Source organism: Hemitrygon akajei, chromosome 11 (assembly GCF_048418815.1).
Source record: "Hemitrygon akajei chromosome 11, sHemAka1.3, whole genome shotgun sequence".
Lineage (NCBI taxonomy): Eukaryota > Metazoa > Chordata > Chondrichthyes > Myliobatiformes > Dasyatidae > Hemitrygon > Hemitrygon akajei.
In genome coordinates, this window is record NC_133134.1 from 140,017,826 (window position 1) to 140,041,754 (window position 23,929).

The window sequence follows — 23,929 nt, forward strand, 5'->3', positions numbered from 1 at the left end:
TTTAAGTTACAGGCATCATATGTTGTGCAAGAAGACATACCATTGCCCATATATGAAAGTCTAGAATCTTGCTTAAGAAACACTCTGCTCAAGTTACTTCCATTCATGTCGCAAGGGAACAACATTTTATCCATGACTTGCAGCTTACTGGTTTTAGATCTTCATCAGTCCTGCTTTAGGAGTAGATTTTAACTCATGATGAAATCAACAGCAAAGGGTTCAGGCATTTGTATAATGTAGGGCCTTTTTTTTAAAAAAACGCTTTCACACAAATCTTCATGTGTTGTGAGGAACCAATGAGCTTTGTAAATTAACTTTTAAAAACAGGTTGTGATCTGAAGGAAATCAACTAACTTGCTTTCTCTGATCACCTGTCATCTGGTAGTTCATAATTACAAGCACAGAAAGAAGCAGCAAACATGATTCTAAATTTGGATTAGCCCCAAACATGTTTGGAAATATTATGATCTTTTCAAAATAAAGCTAATCTGGCACCCATCAGCCTCTGCTGAACTATCAGACTGCTATTAATACCCCAACAAATAAGTAGTGAGCATGCAAACTTAGTTTGTCAAAACAAGTTGAAAAATACAAGCACTCTGCAATCCCAGCTGACTGCACATCCTACTCACAATCTATACAGATAACGATTCTTTCCATTTTAAACAAGATCACCAGGCTATTCAATAAAACAACTATCCCTAAAACTCTATCCACTATAGTTAGTTTCTAGCCAGGATTATGTTTTTATTAAATTTAATACCAAGGATATTCAGGATTTCAGAACAAATTCCAGATTATCAGATTTAGTGGGCAATAGCAAATCCAGATTTTTCCTTCTATCTAAATACCTTTGTAGGATATTGCCTTCCATGCAAATGATAATATAAATAGATTTGGAGCAGGACACAGTACCAGAGACTGTTTTGACATTCAATTGCATTCAGAAGTCTCCACTATTAACAGCGTACTGATGATGCTGCCTCATACAATGAAGAAACTTCTGCAAGTGAATTGCCAAAATTGGAGAACAACTCAACCTAACTGCCCAAATCTATATCAGATAGTTACTTTCTAGCCATTAAATTATTAATTTTAATCTCAAATTTCTAAGGATAATCTATTTTTAAGAGTTTTCAGTAGGGACCAGAGAAATACAGAATTTTGCCTCTTAGAATGATTCAAAATTCAATCAGGAAACATGTTAACCCAATCACCAAATGCAAACTGTTTGGGGCTGGCAATCTTCTATTTTAACAACCCTTCAGGACACAACGATATTGAAAGAGATTCTCTATAAATATTGACAATTCAACTTCCAACCTAGAATTTTAGATAGTTAAATAGAAAGTAATTTCAGTATACAGAATAATTATTTATGATAATTTCCTACAAATTGATTTCAGAGAATGCAACTAATGTAATTCTTTGAACCTTTCCATGAAAGGTTATTTGCTACAGTTACTGCATTTGCATGTAGACTAAATGATAAATTAGAAATCGAACAAAACCCACATCCAGTAAATCTTCAACAGGTCAAACAGCAAGTGCTGAGAGTTAATATTTCAAGTTAATAATTTCTAAAAGTACTGCCTGATCATTTAATATGTTCTGGACTTTTGATTTCATATTTCTGATATCTGCAAAGCTTTAAACTGCAGTTTAAATTAAATTTAAATTAAATTTTTAAGTTAAATAATAACTAAACTATTTTAGAATTAGAATTGGTTCATACAGAAAATGACACAAGCTACACAGTCAGTGATTTAAGCATTGGAAACATTTATTTTACAACTGCAAATCAATAAATTACCAATGATTTTCAGCAATACAGTACATAAATAACCATGCTAAAAACATTACAGTTTATTTTATATACAGGAGTCCATGGGCTTCAAGTCCTGTAGTTAACATAACCACATCTACTTACATACAATTTTAACTATGGTCCTTTTAAGAATACCAAAAAGATTGCATAACAATGTTTGTTTCTAATTTTATACCAATAATCTGAATTTTAAAGGATCTATCAAATTTTGAAGACAGTTCACACATTGCATTCTGGCTTTACAATATTTTATCTGCAGCCAAATCCAACAATCTTTCAAATAATTCGTTATTCAGTCTGTTTAGTGTTACTCCTGAAACATGCGAAAGCAGTGTACATTAAATTAATTGCAATATTATTCAATTTTAGTAGTTTCTAAATCATTGTACAAATTCATTTGATGACTGGCACAACAAAAAATTACTGATTGATGAAAAGCATTTCTGTAGTTGCAAATTCAACATTGCATTACAATTGAAAATTATGTTAAGGTATCTCTATTGTATTTAGACAAGCAAATTTAAAGCCTGGTATGTCAAACTTACAGACAACATTTCACAAACTGACTTGGAGATTGAAAGGCTTCATGAAGTTCGTAAGTGCAGCAGGGTAACAAAGTATTATAATTTAATGTAACAGAAATAATAGCTTCATCTAGTTCTGCTTTTCCTCAATTAGTCAAAGTAATGCAAATGTATTAAATAGGCCATTTATCTTGTACTGTAACGGAATAATTCAGTTTTAAAATGGGAAGCCCAATTTCTAATTTTAGCATTAGTGCTGCAGAATCAGTAGTAGTCATTACATTGAAATGATATTAAATCAAAACTAAATATGGTGTTTTTTATAATGGACAACTAAACATAAATATATCAAATAAACAATTATTTTAATAGCATGCAAATTACATGACTGGTTGACCTTTGGAGAAATCAGGTTTTTTTTTAAAAAAAAAAATCCTTTGGATTTGAATACCTTGAGCCACTGTGTTTTACAATTACCACTAAGTTACAATTACCTGAAACAGAATTGCCAGGTAATCTAAAACTATAGATGACACCTACCCTCTTTATTCAAACACTCATCAACACATACAATTTAGTTGACTGGGAATGCTTTAAACATATTGCAATATTCTATGGATCTTGTACTCAACTGTACAGTACTAGAAGTATTGCACTCCTTCAGTGTACCAGAAAGTTATTTTAAAGCTGTATTTCAAACTAAACTATAATACTAAATGTAAACTTCTCTCAAAATGAACCATATAAATGGAACATAACTTGCAAGAGGTACTATTCAACAAAACTCAAATTACTCCTATATTGTGTGGTTATCCTGATTCATTACAGAACAAAACATTGTTTACATTAACATTACATCTGAACATTATTGGAACAGGTATTATTAACCAGACAAACTTACTAGACACAAATTACATGACCCAAGCTATGGTAGAAATGTAATTCTATGTTTAAATTCTTTATTAAAGTTAACAATAACAAAAATTTCCACTTTCCATACCAGTTTAATACGATAAAGATCAGAACATCGAGGAACGTATGTAAAGGTTGTGGGGGGGAGGGGGCATCTTGGAAACAATGCATTCACAATTCAGCTTTGATGGTTCACTGACATTTGAAACTGAAGTGGTTTGTAAAATATGTTTAGTCAGTTGTCATGCCCCAACTACCTCAACATTTCTGAAGCAAAGAAAAAAGAAACCATGTTTTATCTTGGAGTCAGCGGAGCCAAAGATCTTTGGAGTTTGCAGCCAACTGTTTATGGCAAAATAAATTTGAAGCGATAACGAATGAAGTGCAAGGGGAAAGGAAAGGAAGTAATATATTCAGTAGAATAATCAATTAAGGAAAGATTTAGATCCTTATCCACAAGCCAGAAAGTGCTAGGTTAAGTGAATCCTCTACTGATCTTGATTATTAATTACAGTTAAGTGTTCCTTGAATTAGGCAATATCCATTTTTAAATTCCAATGTGTGATGCCCACAAATGCCCTTTTACTGTGAGTATCACTTCAGAACATAAAGCAATTTGGCTAGGCCAATCAGCATTATAAAATTCATGATACAATTTCTCTAAACTACCTTTGATTTCCTCAAGTTCAATATGGTATTCATCCAGATGTCAGTCATAGAAAATTTTAAATCAGCACTATCATGCAGAACAGTTTCAGTAATCCAAAAAATTTGCAGTTATGTTGAAAGACTAAATATCAAGACTACTTTTTAAATTTTTTGGTATTAGTATGTCCAATTAAATAAACTGGATGTTAAGTCAGATTCAATTCATGGTAAGAGGCTAGGAGTCAAAGACAATTATATTTTTCCCCACCTATAGGAATTATTTTAAATTTAAGGATACATTAAAGGAAAATAATTAATATTTTGGCTGCTTTCTTGCTGTAAAATGGCATCCAAATATAGTTCTTATGATACAAGTGCAGATGTAAAAAATAATGAATCCTTCAAAATATAAAACTTGGACTTGTAACAAATGAACTTAAGTAAACCAGTGAGATTTAATTAGCACATCATCCAATGTGCCAATTGTAGCACAAATGATTGTCTATTTAATATTCTATATAAATCAAGCATCTATCCAGTGTGATAACAATGATTTATCCGTTGTTTTTCAGTAAAAACATGCAAATCCTTCAAAAATTGACATTAAATTTGCAACACCTTAAATATTTGAGCTGCATTTGTCCTCTTGCTATCAAATAGTTGCTATCATTCTATTCACATCACTTTATACTGACTGAAAATCTGTTAGTGACCTTATCCATTCCTACCCAGCTTGCCACAAATCCAACAATCAGAGAATGCTACACCATTGTGGATAGATTGGGATTTGGTCATACTGGGAAAACCTCTCAAAATACATTTGATTAACAAAGATTGAGGAATATTCAATTACAATTTGTTCTTTCAAAAGGACATTAAGGCTCATGATCACAACATATATGTTAGCAGGTGATTTGATGGGAACAGTAAGGAACCATGCAGTCCAACAAGACTGAACTAAAATTGACCAGATTAACATAGCAACTTCATGACTTTATAAAGCATTTAGACAGCTCTCTATAATCTTCCCTCAATACAAGATGCTCAAATACATTATAATTCTAACAAGGTTAGTGTTTCAACTCCAAGAACTGAACATTTTACAAAGAAACAAACATGCAAATAAATTTCAAAAAAAGCACAAAGGGGAAGGGACTATTAATGCATTTCTTTTAAAAATAAAAATTGGTCCATTTTTGAAACTGCCAGTTTATATTAGAACCTTTGCTTTCCATTATCACAGCTTGATGGTAATTCAATCATGATATAATGCTGCATTTCAGCTAACCAGTATTCCCCGTTCTCTCAAGACTGCCATGACAATAAGCCTAGCACCATAAAGACAATTTTTTTTTAAACACAAATTAAAATTATATGCTCTTTAGTCAAAATTACCTATACATTTTCTTCTAGTACTGCATTCTGGCCAGTTTTCTTTGACCATGCCACTATAATTAATTTGGTTACATTTTAAAAATGGCAAACATAGGACTTTTGCAGAAGGCAGAAAATGGGGCACTATCTCCATACTGTACAGGATCAAACAGAAGTAGTTAAAACATTTTGGAAAAATTTCTCATTTTGAGAGGGAAGAATAGTTAATATAGAATAGTGTAGTTACCATTTGGCAAATTGCTACCTTATGTTATAACTGGTTACAGAAGTGATTGTACTCCTGCTAAGAGCCATCACAATCTGCATTTGCTATGAACCATGATCTAAACATACAGATTTAGAAAGTTTTCTAAAAATGAAAATGACCAAAGTGTAAACAAACAACCATTCTATATCAGCATCTCTTACAATGGTTACACTGGTCCACTGATCACTTGAAACACCATATTTAATATTTTACTGTAACATTTAAATTTAAATTTGATATTTCTGCAAGACTGCTGTAGCACAGCTATGAAGAACTCCACATTGGAGGGTGTTTTCCTCCCAATTTAATGTTAGATGGATGTCAAAAACTGGCAGTTGGACACAATCTCAAAATACCACATTGAATTATACAATGCACAGTAACTGAGCTGCGTCTGATTTTCAGAACAACCAAAAACCCCTTTCATTTGGGTAGATAATGCATTGATTCAAGTTGTGTACACCATATGATCGCACAACAAAATTCCTTTGACCTCAAGCACAAAACATGTCATAAATGACAAAGACAAAGCTGACCATATTTACCTGCTCCCTATATAAAAATGCACTATAAACAAACTCATTATTGGCAACATTCTACAAAAGCCAATAAAACTACAGGTCAGCGTGACAAGCACTGAATTTCTAGTCATATTTATGTGGTAGTTTATGTGCACTGTTTCTATTTTCATACAATTACATGACATCATTCCATTCACACATTATATTATGTAAATAAAATAAAAGTGTCAAATGGTTTTAAATACTGTTCACTACAGTACTTAACAAAGTTAATTTACAGTGGCAAAAGGCAAGATAAGGGAAGGTGGCCTTCTCAATGTTGGTGACTGCTCTCACCTTGGCAGAAAATCTTGTGAAAGTTCTATCTATAGCTTTAACTATCCCAGTGCTGAAATGAACTGTAAATATTTTTTTTAATTACAAGAGCAAACTTGGTTAAATTAAATCATTCAGTGTGATAGCTGGGGTGACTGTCACTGGTGAGCTGGGTTGTTTCTGTGGCTGTTGTTGGCTGCACCACAATTGTTCCATCTCCCTCTGGAGGTAATGGGGTTAAGGGGAAGGAAGAGAGAATAAATATGATTTGGTTAAATGAGTCTTTAAAATTTCACAAATGTAACCTTTCTTGATTTTGCACATTGTGAATCAAAATAATGTAACATATTATTTTGCATATTACACTTAATTCAAAAGCAGGACAATTTTGGTTCAAATTAGCCATTTAAAATATTTAAAACAAGTAAAACAAAACCAAATTTTGTTTATACATTAAAAATACTCTCACCAATAAAAGGGAAAATTATTGATGCATACAAATGGGAAACAAGCGAACACTCAGGTTTACTTTTAATAAAGTCCACTTTCACATTTGGACATGGTAACAGTTTAAAGAGTTTTGCAAAGGAACATAAACCACATGGATGAATCAATACTCTCATTTCCCTGAATAACCTGTCAATACAGTTTATAGTCTTGCCTGGACCAGCATTCTCTTTTAGCCATGGGGAAAATACAATTTAAACAGCAAGTTACCAAGGAAAGCAAGTGATCCCCAATATGAAATGCAGAAAAATCTAGACCAAGTTATTAGGAGCAAGTTAGACATGCTAGATAGCCAAATCTAAAGTAAATTTAACCAGAAAAATCCATACCCTGATAATTAATTATATACCAAACATTATGATAACTTTTCTCTAGGTAAGTTGCTCCCATTAGTTAGGGGAATACACCATTTTAACTTGAGCCTCCTCCATCATTTAATACAATTAAGAATGCTCTGCCTTCAAGTTTATTTTCTCAACCTACCCCTACAACCCTCAATAACCCGAATGACTGAAAATCTTTCAGCTTTGAATACATTCAAATATTCAGCCTTCACTGCTTTCTGGGTCAAGGAATGTCAGAGATCCAACCTTTTGAGAGAAATTCTACCTCATTCCACTCTTAAAGGGGAAATATGTTATTTTGAAGGAAAACATCTTCCCAGCGTTTACACCATAGGAACCTTGTTTCAATTGAAGGTATAACTTTCTCCTTAAATGGCTTCCTCAGCTGGTTCATGATCTTACCTGCTAATCTAGTTGTCCAATTGAAGTCTGCCAACTCTCTCATTTCTGTAAATCCCCTTAAAGTTTAACAATGTTGTTTGAAATCCAAGTTTCTGATTTTGAAAATTAATGCTAAATTCTACCATGCTATGATTATTACCTCCAAGATCTTTTAGCTCAGGATAATTTATTAAACACATAGCATTATACAGTTTCAGATACAGTATAGCCTTGGAGACACGAGATCAAATATTCTGAAGGTAGTAGGGAAAAGAAAAAACTGCTGGAGGAACTCAGTTCAAGCAGCATCTGTGAAGACAAAGGGATGGTCAACATTTTGGTTGACCCTACATCAGGGCAGAATAAAAGGTGGGAAGACTAGCAGTATGGAGGGGAAAGGAGCTAGACAGGAGCTGGTGGGTGATTAGAGGAACCAGGTGTAGTGGGAGGGGCAGATGTTGAATAGAAGGTGCCAAATGGGGGAAGTTTTGATATAGGAGTTGTTGGGTAGTTGGTGGAAACAAGTTAAAAAAAACAGTTGCAGACAGGTAGGAAGAAGGTATAGATGAAAACTGGAAGGTGATAAAGCAGAACCAGTGAAGGGAAGCCAAGGTAGAAGAAACCCAGGTGGATAGTGTGTGGGCATTGGTCAGATAGGGGACAGTGGTGAATCTAGCTGAGGGAAATGGAAAGATGAGTAAAGGATGCAGCAGATATAGGTTACATGAAAATGGCAAATTCAATTTTCAAACCATTGGGCTGTAGTCTACGCACATGAAATATGAGGCACTGGTTCTTCTAGTGAGGCATTTGACCTCACAATGACAAAGGGAGAGGGCAGGTTGGTATGGGAATAGGAACAAGAGTTCAAATAACCAGAAACTCAAGTTGATCACTGCAGACAGAACGCAGAAGCTCTTAAAATGATTGCCTAGTCAATGCATGATCTCAGTGATGCAGAGGTATCAATGGGCACCAAATGCAACAAACAAGGTTGGATCATCTGGAGATGGTGTTGAGGAAGGTGGTGCAGGGACAAGGGGTGTACCTCCTACAGTCCCAGGGGAAAGTACAGGGAATATGGATGGTTGCAGAAGAAATGAGTGAACCAGGTCTCATGGAGAAATAGGAAGAAGATGTGACTGGTGGTGGAATCCTCTTATAGATGGCAGAGATTATAAAGGATATGAATGCTAGTGAGGTGAAAGAGGATGGAGGAAACTAACTACCGGGGTGGCGGGGGAAGAGAAGTAGAGAGAGCAGACATCCAAGTTAGCAGGGAAGCCACATTTCCAGACAAATGAGGACAGTTAGAATTCCTAAATTGGAATGTATCATTTTGAGAGCCAATGTGACAGAGAGGAAAGAGGAAGGGAAAGGAGCAGTAGACTGAGGTGTAGTCATGGTAACTGTGAGTCAGTGTGTAATAGTAGATAACTGGCGGACTAGTTATCTCTTGTGATGGAGACACATGTCAAAAGTGGTCTGAATTTAAGAGTCTGAATTCAAACAGCCTGTATGAATACTCAGATACATCTTTGATTTGTAGAAAGCAGGAGGAATTGAAATTGAAGTTTTGAAGACAAGAACAAGTCCTCACAGATGCCAAGAGCATTAGTAGAGGAGAGTAGATTGGGTCTTTGTTCCAGTAAGAAATGGAGAGCTCCACGATCTTCCAGATGGGAAAGAGGTGTACAACATGTGTATGCTAAAGATGGGTGGTCAGGGCCAGGGAGTTGGAAGTTGTCAAAATAGTGGAGGGCATGAAGGGTAAAATATTCCATTGTCTGGCTGATTCCATAATATGTGTTTCTAGAAAACTACTCCAGATGACATGACAGGTCAACTATCTACACTGGAGTGACGAATGTTTTTGAGAATGCGTGCCCAAAAAACTCCTGTAATTCCATGGTAATTTTGAACATAGATTATCACTGATTAATGAATTAGTAACAATAATTATGGACTTCAAGGGGAAACAAAAAAATAGGATGAGTCCTGTTGTGTATTTAAGTGAATTCATTGTTTTGCTATTAACAAAAGTATAACAGCGACAGATTAAAATAAAAATGGTTTAAAAATTAATGTTAATCTTTTAAAAAGGCAATTGGAAAATTAACATTTCTAAATAATTATAGTAACTTTGCTATCAAAACAGTGTACACCAGGCCCACGAGGACTTAAAACTCTATCATCCAATATCCTGCGTTCCTACAACCAACTAGCGGGTTGAAGCTAATACAAGACATTTCCTGTGAAAATATCTACCCACCTTGGTTTGTGAAAAAACTCATTCACTGCTTCATTTGAGTGTATACGAACATTGTTTTTTTAAAATTTATGGGTTGGGTTTAATGAATTGAGGGGCAGCATTGCATGCTGCGTGCCAACAATTTTTGTGCGTGCCATAGACTTGCCACCACATTGTTTATACTTCCAATGACAAGAATATTGAATCCCCTACTAGACTGAACTGTTACTTAATAGAGAATTATCTGATAGAAAATGGCATGTAGAAAGCATTACAAATTGTTGTATTATATATGAACAAATGAACTTTAGTATTAATTTGAGACTCAACAAGATGATAATTGCTTCTGAATTAGTGCAACCAGAAACAGCTAAATTTGTTGTGCTTAAAATGAATTCAAAATGAGTCCCATCTGGGTGACATCAGATGGCAGGTGCGACATGGACAACAAAAGAAGAATAGGAATGGCAAAAGACACCTTTATGAGAATAAAAAGTATACTGATCAACACTAAACTACGCATGACAACCCACCTCAGAGTACTGAAATGTTACATTTATCCACTCATAAGGCTCAGAATGTTGAACAATATATAGTAACATGGGGAAACAAATTGAAGCAGCAGAGAGATGTGGTTTCTTTTTAAAGGAGGATACAAAGAATATCATGGACGAAACGAATATCTAACAAGAATGTCATGAACAGAGCAAGCACAAAAAGAGAAATAATGTAGGAGATCATGAAAAGGCAACGCAACTTCATTGGACACGTGATTAGGAAAGAAGAGTTAGAATGCACAGTAATTATATGAAAGATTGAAGGGAAGAAAACAGAGGAAAGCAAAGACAAGTGATGATGGAGACAGCAGCCAGAGAACTGGAAATGAATACCAATGAATTGATCCACTTGACCCAAAACAGGAGTGCATGGGCCATGGCAGTCAAAGCTCAAAATGGGCATTGCACCTGATGATGATGATTAGATTATGAAGGAGAGTGATTATGAAAGATTATATCTTGATTATATCAAGCTTTCACTAGATATCCACAATTATAGAAATAAGGCTAAACACAATTAATCTGTGCCTCAAGTACAATTCTAATGTGAAGACGTAAAAATGACAAGTGAGGTGTATACATTAGGACTCTGTACCAAGTTCTCTTTTAAAGGCACCAGATGCAGAATGACATTATTAGACTTAAGTGTTTACGAATGACTGCTTAAGAGACAGCAGCTGCTAAAGTACTGAAAGATGCATTGATCCAACTGTTCTCAGATGGTCTGCACAATTCAAGATAGGAACTTGTCATTATAAGGTTTTAGAAAGCAAGTGCAAAACAAAGGAATTTTTTTATGCATCCACTAGGTAGAAGGTCCTGGTTCCATCTTCTATAACTTTATGGATTTATTTTATGGCAATATGTCATTCATTTCAATTATGGTCTTAAATATTCAAAATGCTCACTTCTTCTTGGGCATTGCCAGCATCCTGAAGTTTGGAAAATCTCTATATTCAAGATGCAAATACAACAAAAGACTCATGGAAACTGGACTTCATTATTTACATTAAGATATGATGAATTTAACACTCAAATTAGAGAAATTAGTCTCAAATACATTTCCTTGAAACTCTAAAAACACTGAAATCAATAAATAACTTGAGCTTCAATTTCTATAACTTGCGTCAGTGGCATAGAACCATAGAACATTACAGCACAGAAACAGGTCCTTTCGGCCCTTCTTGGCTGTGCTGAACCATTTTTCTGCCTAGTCCCACTGACCTGCACCTGGACCATATCCCTTCAAACACCTCTCATCCATGTACCTGTCCAAGTTTTTCTTAAATGTTAAAAGTGAGCCCATGTTAAATGCTCTAGTCTCATTACAAATTTTCACACTTTCAATCAACAAGGTCAAACTTGGAGTTTTGGTACATGGAGAAGTTATCAAAATGGAGCAGTCCCAAAGGAATATTACCTGCGTTCTTTTAGCAATATAGTTTAACATACCCTCATGCAATATTTATGATAAACCTACACTGTGTTTGCCCTTCCTCCACTCATGATGGTTCAACAGAAGTTAGTATAATTAAATATACCATCTTTGGGATATTTAGATTTGGAACAGTAATGTCATCAAAATCTATTACGGAAAGTTAAAATGCTTGTTTAGTGACATCTAATAAGCAGAGGAAAACTTGCAGTAAAAGTGTTAGATTTGATAACTTTCGCAAATCAGAGTTAATATTGGACACCAGAAATGAATTGAGTGGGACACAAACAATAAAATGTGCAAGTTAGGAAAAATTAATTGCTGAAGCATATGATAATTTTTTTGGGAAGTTTATGACTGTTTTAATGTTTAAAACATTGAAAACTAAGAGGTTGACAGCCAAAGATTGGCAGCATAGCTTTACTTAGTGTCACAATTCTTCCAATCATTTCATAAGCACAGCTTGCTCTGGCCTCCACAAAAAAATGCAGTTATACACAAAGTCAAATCAAGTCTATTGTCATTTCGACCATAAACTGCTGGTACAGTAAACACTAAAAATGAAACAACATTCCTCCAGGACCCTGGTGCTACATGAAACAAAAGTAGACTACATAAAACAACAAAAACTGCACTAGACTACAGACCTGCACAGGACTACATAAAGTGCACAAAACAGTGCAGGGCAGTACAATAATTAATAAACAAGACAACAGGCATAGTAGAGGACAAAGTACAATATAATAATAAATGATGTAGATGTCTGAGTATTGAGGAGTCTGATGGCTTGGGGGGAGAAACTGTTGCACAGACTGGTCATGAGAGCCCGAATACTTCAGTACCTTTTGCCAGATGACAGGAGGGAGAAGAGCTTGTATGAAGGGTGTGAGGTCCTTCACAATACTGTTAGCTTTGCGGGTGCAGCGTGTGGTGTAAATGTCTGTAATAGGGGAAGAAAGACCCCGATGATCTTCTCAGCTGACCTCACTATCTGCTGTAGAGTCTTGTGATCCGAGACAGTGCAATTCCCAAACCAGGCCGTGATGCAGCTGCTCAGGATGTTCTTGATACATCCTCTCAGCCTTCACAGAAAGTAGAGACACTGTTGGGCTAGTGTTCCACATGTGTAGTTTAACAAAAGAACTACTGTCATCAAGGTCATGAGATCTTTTTCAAATTCAGTGCCAAGAACCATTAGTGTGCTGCAGGTTGTAAAGTCTGCATCGATATAATTTGTTGCTTAAAATCAGTTAGTCTTATCGCTTAAGTGTTTTAACTTTTGTAATAATCCAGTATTTTTTTAAAAATGCCAGAATTAAGCTCTTTCATTTACAGAAAGACTGCATCTGATGTGATGCAAGTTATAGATTCTATTTACCTTTTTCCATGTCTGATTGTAGCTGTGCCTCCAGATCCTCTGGAGACACATAATATTCTTGTTCTTCTCCTTCAGGAGGCTTTGGTTTACACTTCCCACAGCAGCAGTTACAGCAACAGCAGAGGCAGCAGCAGAAGTAACAACCAGTAATCACTCCACAGAAGACAAACAATGCCTGAAAATTTTAAAAAATCCTTTGTCATTAATAGTGGCAGACTCCATTCAAATAGACTTTCAATAATAAAATGCTAATCAAATGTTCCTATGGAGCAATGATTTGACATATTTCATATATAATGCAACATGCGTATTTAGAATCACATTAAGAAACTAAACAAAACAATTGAAAAGCTGTGACTAGATACCTGCTCCCCCAGGTTAGGGATTTCAAAAACTAGAAGGCATAGGTTTAAGCTGAGGGTATGGGAAGGGGAGAAATTTAAACAGTAACCTGACAGACAATTCTGTATCCCAGAGGATGCTCTGTATATAGAATTTACTGCCAGAGGAAGTGGTTGAGACAGGTGCAGTATATTAACATTTAAAAGCACCTCCAAAAAGGTACAAGAATTAGAATGGTTTACTTTAGAGGGATATGGACCAAACTTGGACAAATGGGGCTGGCCTAGATGGACATCTTGGTTGCCATGGACCAGTCAGTCTGAAGTGCCTGTTCCTGTGCTCTATTACTATATCAACACTCAGTGGGCACTAGATATTTGCACTAACATGCAAGTGTACCTAATAATCAGCCAATCGTGTGGCAGTAGCTCTACACATACAAGCATGCAGATATGATCAAGAGGTCCAGTCATTCTGACCAAACATCAGAATTGGGACAAATTGTGATTCAAGTGACATTGACTGTGAAATGATCGTTGGGGTGCCAGACAGGGCAATTTGAGTATTTCAGAAACTGCAAACCTCCTGCGATTTTCACAGTCTCTGGAGAACAGTGTGAAAAACAAAAAAATAAATAAATCGATGAAAACCTCATTAATGAGGAAGGTCAGAAGAATGGCCAATGGGTTCAAGCTCAAAGCAAGGCAACAGTAACTTGAAAAGCCACATATTATAACAGTGGTGAGCAGAAGAGCGCCTCTAAATGCATAACATGAACCTTGAAGTGAGATGGGATACAGCAGCAGAAGACCACACCAGGTTTCACTTCTGGACACTAAGTGTACATTGCTGTTTCTTAGAGAAAAGGTGGTAGGAATTGGGGAGAGGCCAGTAGAAAACCAGCTAAAATAGTAAACAGAACAAGGAGAATCAAATAGCACAGTGAAGATATTTACCTTCTACTTCCAACCCATATCATCTTGGGATATTACATCCTTTAACTTACAATTATAATAAATCCTGTTCTTCAGTGAGAAATGCAGTAAGACATGCTGGGAGTTGCACCAAGCAAATAAAATCAAGAACACAGAAAAATAGCATGCAAGTTGAAGAATTACACAACCAACAGATCAGATAACATCTCTGCAATCCTGTCACATCTAGTCAGGAGTGGAATTGTGCAATTTAGCAGCTAAAGAGATGAGATGGATTCAAGGATATCATCTTCAATATTTGTACCACCAAGACTATTGCTAAAGTTGAGGCTTTCACAAATAATCTCCAACAGAAAGTACTAAGTGGACAATTCTTTGCTTCCTCTTGAGATACACACTATAAAAATATACCAGTTTTCAGCCAATTCAATTGATTTCACAGGAATTATATTACTGGATCCCTCCACTATCAACACTGACCAGAAATTTGGAAGAAACACATACAACTATAGAGCGTTATCATCTTTTGCAGTAGTAATGGTACTATGGAATGGGACAGGAGGCAAAATAATCAAGATCATATTCCAAACAATTTAAAAAGTACCCAACTACAAGTGATAGCTTTGGAGATCCATGTTTGTGAAAAGGCTACCAAAACCACAGTTAGAAAACTTAGGCAAGGCTGTATCTACATACCTTTGGGAGAGAATAACTACATGGGAATAGTACATTAACAAATCAGTATGCTGGTGTTCAGTTCACATGCTTTTTAAATACATATTTTCCACAAGCTTAAGACTTAATGTTTTTTGTAAAGTACTGGGTGGGAATAAATATGGACTACAAGCCCAAAAATTAACATTTAGAAATGAAGGACAGTCATTCTATTTTAGTAAAGATTATATGAGTAACTGCTTGATGTAAACAAGATATTTTGTTAACAAATGCCAACCAGCATAGCAGACAGCAAAAGTGTTGAACTTGTACTGAGTGGAGGAAAATGGAGATGTGACTGACAGCACAAAATGTTTACAAACTGACAAATTCCAATATCCAGTCTCAAATTAACTTGTAGAAGTTAAAAGCATTAAATTTCTGACTGCATAAATTTAAAATTTGGAAGCAGGAGATCTTTAGATGATAGACATGTCAGGCAGACTTAAAAAAATGATCTTTACACTATATTTTTAAGATCCTTTATCAAAACAGGTTAAAGCAAGAGAATTCTCCTAACCCCTTAAAATTATGACTGAATTTTGTCTTTAAGGGCAGGCAAGTCTAATGTATCATAAGAAACACTGCCCTTGACTCTTCTGGTTATGTTCCTATTCATGCACATACTGTTACCTTAGTAATTCATGAATCACTTGTCTAATAATCATGAAATTATTGAAACTAATTTACTTCAGGTAAATACATCAGTACTGTTAGAAATTCTCACCTTTGCCCACCAGCTGGACAAGACAAAGTATGTATTTACATTCTCCTCGCCAAACTGCTCTGCCACGTAGAGACCCAACGATCCGTACTTATCATAAATATTCCGCTTTGTGGCATCAGTCAGAATTGCATGTGCATTGTTTATCTCTTTAAATTTCTCTGAAGCTTCAGGATTATCTGGATTCTTGTCAGGGTGGTACTTTAATGCAAGTTTTCTATATGTAAAGGAAACAATGTTAGAATTTAGTCTTACCTTTTAATGAATGCTCAAAATTGTCACTTTATTACAAAGTTGTTGTCAAAGTGCATTATAGACTGAAGTGTAATGTCAAGGATTCCTTTAGGAATACTACTTCAAAATACCTAATTTTGCATGGCATTGTAGGTATCTTTGGTAAAGATTCTGTTGAAATTGTTACTATCCAGTAGATCACACAGTATATAGTAGATCACACTGGAAAGGGTAATGTCAGGGTCCTGTGGCATTTGCAATCAGAAAAACATTAACTTGCATTCATAATGCTTTTGAACAAAAGCATTTTGCGTTTTCTGAAGGTGAAAATTAAAATGAATTAACAAAGGAAGCATTAATGATGACTCACAGCCTGTCAAAGGGATGAGTATTGAGAGGAGCAGAGTGAAAATTCTAGAAAGCACTGGCTTAAATGGTTGAAAGCAAGTTTCCAATAAAGGGCTGAAGAAATGGAATGGAAAAAAGAATGAAGTTTTATACAACGAGGACTGTAAAAGCTTGTGACTGTAGAAGCTTGTGGAATAGATCCAAGGAGAAAGTAAGTATTTGCTGAGAATGGGAAATGGAAACTACCAAAGATTAGAAATGATGTTTTTGAGCATTTGATATGGAGGACTGATGGCAGTAGCATTACGACTAGTGAGGATGGGAAGATACAAAATTATTTAGTCTTAAAAATTGGCGTTATTAAGTTTCAAGTTAATGGTATATAATTAGAAAGAGAAAAGGCTATCTCTGTACTATGAAGTATTTAGGGCCAGAATGAGTTAAGGATCTTATCCATGAATTGATACCTTTTTCTTTTTAAGTAGATGCAGGTGGGTGGGCAGCGTGCTAAGGGTGTGCAGTTGAAAGACATCAGGGTGAGCTCTGCTACCCACTGTCATCCTCTAATCACAAGGACAGATGTAGAAGTAAAGTTGGAGGTTAAAATGATAAGGCGAGATTATAAAGCATTTGGTGAGGTCTTCTTAGTGATTAGAGTTGCAAAACCACAAGGAATAAAGTTAACTGGTGATTGATTTGCCATTTTTCTGCTATTAGGCAGTTAATATTCATTCACAGATACTAAAATGGTTACAACATAAAAAGGCCTGTAAGAAATTAACATTTGAGTTTGCCTTCTCTGGGAAAGAGGAAGACAAACATGTTTCCAAAAAACATTTTCCATTTGCTTCAGTAAATTATATATGGTTCTTTAGTTTCTAAATTATACTAAAGACAAAATTGAAACAAAGTATTAGAGAGGCTGTTTTTCCTTGGGCTTCTTTATTTATCAGAAATGAGCAAGCATTTTCAATTTGTAGGTTTCTTAGGAAAAATAAATAATAGAACTATTCAAGTTGACAGAATTGCTTTAGCTGTACCTTTATTATAACTGAAAAATTTTATTTGCAGCTGCAGTAATGTATACCTCATCATCTGAGCTGGACAAGGGAGTGGCAGAAATTTTGCAAGAGAAAGCATGCAAAAATGTCTCACTGAAGTCCAAAACTCTAAATATGTTCACATTCTACAACTTTAGTACAACAGTACTTCAAAAATTCACCCAATGCAATTTCATATTTCATTCCAGTTCAAAGTATGTGGAACAGAATGATTTCTAAAACAGACAGACCTACATGTGAACAAATGGCTCCCTCTGGTGTTATGTTTAATAATGACAACATTTCACAACAGAAATTACCTATATGACTTTTTAATGTCCTCTGGTGAAGCATTTTTGTCAAGTCCCAGAACAATGTACAGTGATTCTCCTGAGGTGGATAGTGAACGTTGCCTTTGGTCGCCCATATTGCACAAACTAAGGAGGCAAGAAAAAAAACAATGTGATAATGAGATACCCAGCTGTTGCTTTTCAGCACAGAATTGATCAAAGTAACATTGTTTTCTACAGCAGAAGATCATAAATGTTTAGATATAGGCAATCAAATTATATCAGTGTAAAAACTACTAGTTACACAACATCTTCATCCATGTTTGGTTTACAGCTCTCAAGTACTAGGTCAAACTTCTCCATACTCTTACAAAGAGCCTTGCATCAATCTTGCTACTCTAAAGCTCTTGAATATCTTAAATTCATGCTCATCTTTATAGTAACAACACATTTTCAGATTGTTCCTCATTTCATCATTTTCTGGTATATCCGATTCATCAATTTTTGGTCTCCTGAATGCCAGATTTAAAATAATTCTATGGATAACTGTGCTTCTGCTGTCAAACCCACATACTCAAATCCCATCACTAAATTTCTCCTTATCACACCCTTACCTTTTCTTATGAAATGCTAAGTAAAATAGAGCTTAGAATATTATCAACATCTCACTTCACTATCGGAAATATATTTGCCAATACTCCAATGAAACAGTCTGATGTTTAGTAATGTTCATAAAACAAGCTGTTATTGATAAAGGCCAATTGTTCACTAATTTTTGTTTTCACAGATGCACATTCAGTGGCCATTTTATTAAACACCTCCTGTATTTAATACAGTGGTCAATGATTATATGTTGCGGTCTTCTGCTGTGGTAGCCCATCCAATGTGCTGTATGTTCACAGATGCTCTTCTGTACACTACTGTTGTAATGCGAGGCCATTTGAGTTACTGTCACTTTCCTGTCAGCTTGAATCAGTCTGGCCATTCTCCTTTGATCTGTCATTAACAAGGTATTTTGCCTTCAGATATGCCATTCACTGGATATTTATCTGCACCGAGTGTAGACGCAATTCAACCCAAATTCTTTCTAGCAGAAGTACAGCATAGATAAATATACTTTTAAAAAAAACTCACCATTATTAGTTAACTAGCATCCTCAACTTATAAACCTAGTCTAGTGTGATTTATCACAATTGCAACTAAGATTTTCATTTTAATCTAACTGGAAGTAAATTAATCTAAATTTGTCTTCAACTAGAGTTACATAGCAGCTTCCAGTCTGGAATATTTCACATCTGCTGTGTTCCTGTTAAATTCACAAACTAGTAGAAACTCATCACAAAAAATTAGATGGTCCAAACCAAAGCTCCAATAAGCCATGATCATTAGTAATAAACAAGGCAATTTTGCAATTGTACTCCCATCAGCACTGAAATACAATCACACTTGCCACATTTTTACTCCTGTCCAGAAACAAAATAAACCTCCCTACCCCTTCCACCTTTCCCAAACTAAGAATGGTTCTCAGCTTTAAATACCAAGAACAGACTGGATTAAATATTCACAATACATCATCATTTGTTACCTTTCTATTAGTTGCCTAAATTTTTTTTTTTTACACTATTTATTGTCTTTTTTGTGCAGGGAGGGGGATTTGAGGGTTGATGTGCCTGTTCCATTTTGTTTGTCGTTTTGTGTGGGAGGAGGGATTTGGGTGGTAATGGCCCTGTTCCGTTTTTGTGCAGGGAGGAGGGATTTGGGGATTGATGTACCTATTCTGTTTTAGTTCATTTTTTGTGCGGGAAGGGTTGTGATTTGGGGTTGATGATCGTACTGCTTTTCTTTCTTGGTTTCATGGCTACCCAGAGAACACTGATAATAAATGAACCTATGAACCTAAAAGAACATAACACAGGATTCAACTTCAGGTACAACACAGAAGTTACAAATTAAAGGCTACATGGTCCATTCAATTCAGGCATCAGGCACAGTGTTTTTTTTTGAAAGGCAAAAAGTGGAGGAAATATCCTTTAGCCAATTTAAGGTAAATGCCAGATCCAGCAACAAAGATGCAACACAAGCTGAACTCTGTTAAACACACTGTTTAACTTCTAATGACAGCTTCTAATTAGGGCTCTTGCATTAAAGCAGATTGACAAAAGATGGAAAACTTAAAAACATGGCAAATCGCTATCCTCATTATTGGTATTCAATAATACAGAAATAAAGGATAAACATACTGTATGCTATTATAGAGCTTGCAGCAGCCATTAAGTGGCTCATTTTCCAATTGAGCTGCCAAAGAGATAATACTCAGCAGGGTTGCAGCAGCCGAGAAATGGAGGCGATGCTTTCAACAATCAAATCCCAGGGGCAAAATCTATAACATGCAATGATTTGAATGAATAGAACAAATGTAGTTCTTGATTGAGCAAATCATGGCTCACACACAGGCATCAGATCATTAAAGGGCCTGCAGACAATAAGGAAGCAGGGCAACTCTAAACAAGTAGTGTTTAGAATTAACAGCAGAATTGCAAGTTCAAACCATATAAAAGTTGCTATAATGTGGCTACTTTTAACTGCTAGGCAGTTGTTTTCAGAGTTTTTTCCCCACCAGTATCTCAATGAAAATTTGAAGCTGCACCTTGAGAAAGTGAAGAACCTGAAATTTCCCAAAGTGAGAATGAGTATACTGTAATGTGAAAGAAATACTAAGCGAGAAAGTTTACCAGAGGCAGAAGAGAGGAATGTGTCTGCAGATGGAAATGCTGCATAGAACTACCACTATGGACCCTCAACTTTCACCTTCCAGGTCATCCAGGACAGCTTTGACTTGCATAGTTATCTGTATCCTTAGGTTTTGAATAAGGCGGCTATGAAAATAGTGAAAGCAGTAGTTGGTACCTTAGACAAAATAAAGTCAGTTAGCCTAACATCAGTGTTGGGGGAGATGCTGAAATCTATTAAAGATTATTATAATTACAGTGAACAAAATGTGTGTGTGTGGGGGGGGGGGGGGGGTGTTGGGTTAGTAAACTGGCAAGAACTAAAAGTTGACCAAAGGCCAGAAAACAGAACGAACATAGCATCAAGAAAGCTCAGAAAATTTATAGTTAAATGTATTGTTCATTGCTTGCTATAGATGCAATAATGGACCATTCTTCTACCCCCCACCCCCAATACATGACAACACTGGATTAACAATAAAAATTGCCAAGGAAGCCTTTAAAAACGAAAAAGACTAACACTGTTTGCTTTTCTTGAAACCTTTACCTTGCAATTAGTTAAACTCTCAGCATATACACACTTCATTGTTTAACTGTAATCCAGTTGGAATGACTTAAAATAGAACAAGCTTACCTATAATTAGAACTAAAGGCATTAATAATATTTTTTAAACATGCAATAATCAAACCCCCACTATCATCATCATCTGCAACTGCAGCCTACTGAAAAGCTATTGGGTACTAATTTTAAGCACTCAAAGTAGGAAACAATGAGTGACAGGCAAGTATAGCATTATCACCAAAAAGCAAGCAGAAAATATATAAACTTATCACTTCAGCATTGGTACCTTTATTACAGAAAGTGGGGCAAACTATATCTGAACCATGCAGGGGCTGGTGTCACAGCAAACTAGGGAAGAAGAAAGAATCTTAAACTAAATAGGATAAGCAAATAAAGTTGAAATGATGCGGTAAATCAAAGAATGAAGACAAAAAAAGGAGAATGATGAACAGTTGATAGGAAGGAAGAGTTCAAATTTCAATCAGCAGCTCGGATCACAAGAATTAGGCTATTCTGCCCATCAAATCTGCTCAGTCATTCAATCAGGGTTTATTTCATAATCCACTCAACCTCGTTTTCCTACCTTCTCCCCATAACCTTTGACACTCACTAATCAAGAACCTATCAACCTCTGCTTTAAACACACCCAGTGACTTGGCCTCCACAGCAGTCAGTGGCAATATATTCCACAGATTCATAATCCCTGGCTAAAGAAATTCTTCCTCGCCCATTCTAAAAGGGAAGTTCTTCTACTCTGAGGTTGTGCCCTCTGGTCCGAGACTCCCTGAACTATAGGAAACATCCTCGCCATGTCCAATATTCAATAGATTTCAAATGAGATCTTCTCTCTTCTCTCTCCACCCCGCACCCCCCCCCCCCCCCCATTCTTCTACACTCTACCAAGTACAGGCCCAGAGCCATCATGTGCTCATCTATATTAAACCTTTCATTCCTGGGAATGAAAGAGAGAGGGAAGAAAATTAAAGATTAATAGTTCTGTATCTAAATGCATGCAACATTCAAAACATGGACAAGTAGAGAATATATGATTGAATAACCATTACAGAGAATAGCTACAGGACCACATAAATTTATCAATTTTGAGAGTATATAACCCTTAGAAATGTTTGATAAATTTAGTGGAAATTAGAGGGAGAAGTGGGTCTGTAATTAATGATGGTCCAATGGAGAGGACGGACCCATGTTTAGCAAACCAGAATGCACAAACATCTGGATGGATACAAAAATACACAAAGGCAAGGATGGTGTTCTGGCTCTCCCTAATAGTAAACACAGGGTTGGGTGAAGCATAAAGCAAGAATAGAGCTTATCAGAAATGCAAGCGAATAATCAACAGGAATTTTAATCTAAGTATAGACTGGGAAAAGAAAATCCCGAGGAAGGGTAGCCAAGGCGAGTTTGTACTATTTTCACAATAATTTACTAGAGGAGCATACTCTAGAGGCAACCGAAGGGCAAGCTGAGATACAGCTGGTATTATACAATGAGAAGATTAACTAATGACCTCAGTACCAACTTCCTGAAGCATTAGAGGTCTTCTGGTGAAGGTAATATCACATGTTACTGGAATGAATTTCCAGATTTTGACCAACAACATATTTCCACATTGGGATGATTTTCCCTCCAGTTTACATCTTACTATAGTCTTCCTATTATATCTGCTGCCTTTGTCCTTCTTGAGGTAGAGGCAATTGGTTTGACGAATGCTGTCAGAATAGCCAACAAGCAAGAAACTACAGGACAGTTAGTAATGTTACCAAACAAAGGAGGGAAAGAAACAAGGGTGGAAGATTAAAAAACTGGGTAGAATAAAAATACACAGAATAACCAAAACATTAATTTGGAAAGAAAAAAATAGAGCACAAAAATAGATAATCAAATAAATTTTAATAACGATCTACACAAAGAAGTTGGAAGTTAAAGACAAGTAAATAAATGTAAGGTGCTTTTGCTTCACTATGGAGACTACAACATGCAAGAAATAGCTGCTTCACTGCAGAGTAAAGAAATAACATGCAAAAAAAAGCTGCAAGTTACAAATTAGCAGGGAGGGAGAAACTGGAAAGTTACATTCACCAACGATATGGTATTAGCAATTTGCTCAACTAAGAGTTTTAATGGATCAGATACTGTAGCTCAACTTTTGCCACTTATATAAATAATCTAAAAGCATGGATGTTAAAATTGTTGATGACTACAATGTAGCAAAGCAAAGCAAGCTGGGAAGAGGACATACATAGGTTAAGCAAATACCAAAGATCTGGCTAATAGAGTATTACGTGGGGAAAACAGTGGCAGAACAAATTTTTTAAAAAGAGCAACATAATGAAATAAGGCTATCCAAATTAACTATAGGTGGGTTAAAAGCAGGACCTCTAACGATGTACTCTTTGGGTTACACAGTACGTGTTACAGAAGGAAAGAATAGGATAGTCAAATGTGTGGCTAAGCTGTTGGTGCAGAGGGCTTTATGTGGTTGGAACATCAGGATCACTTCTGGGGTAGCTGGAACTAGTTCAAGATAGGCTGAACTTAAACAAGACAGAACCAATATCTTTGGTTATTAGTTATTAAAGTTAGCTCATGCTACGTGGGAGGGTTTAAACTGATTTGTCAGGGGATTAGGAAACAGTAAGTGCAGCAGGTAGAAAGAAAAATATAGATAAATGATGCAAGTCAGGGAGCATAAGAAGGGTGCCAGGCTCAAATGAATTTATATTCATGTATGGAATTTCACAGGGAGTTCA

At 35.8% G+C, this 23,929-nt stretch overlaps 1 protein-coding gene across 1 annotated transcript in view; it reads right to left on the reverse strand.

The window, feature by feature from the left end:
• Nucleotides 1–1,761: 1,761 nt before the first annotated feature.
• LOC140736072 (dnaJ homolog subfamily C member 5) overlaps nucleotides 1,762–23,929 on the reverse strand; it is a 48,918-nt gene continuing 26,750 nt past the window's right edge. The window contains exons 2-5 of the mRNA XM_073061810.1: nucleotides 17,901–18,017; nucleotides 15,962–16,175; nucleotides 13,244–13,418; nucleotides 1,762–6,612 (exon numbers count right to left, since the gene is read on the reverse strand). Coding sequence (XP_072917911.1) covers nucleotides 6,521–6,612; nucleotides 13,244–13,418; nucleotides 15,962–16,175; nucleotides 17,901–18,007 — 588 coding nt within the window. The 5' untranslated portion in view covers nucleotides 18,008–18,017 and the 3' untranslated portion in view covers nucleotides 1,762–6,520. The remainder of the gene's footprint in view (nucleotides 6,613–13,243; nucleotides 13,419–15,961; nucleotides 16,176–17,900; nucleotides 18,018–23,929) is intronic.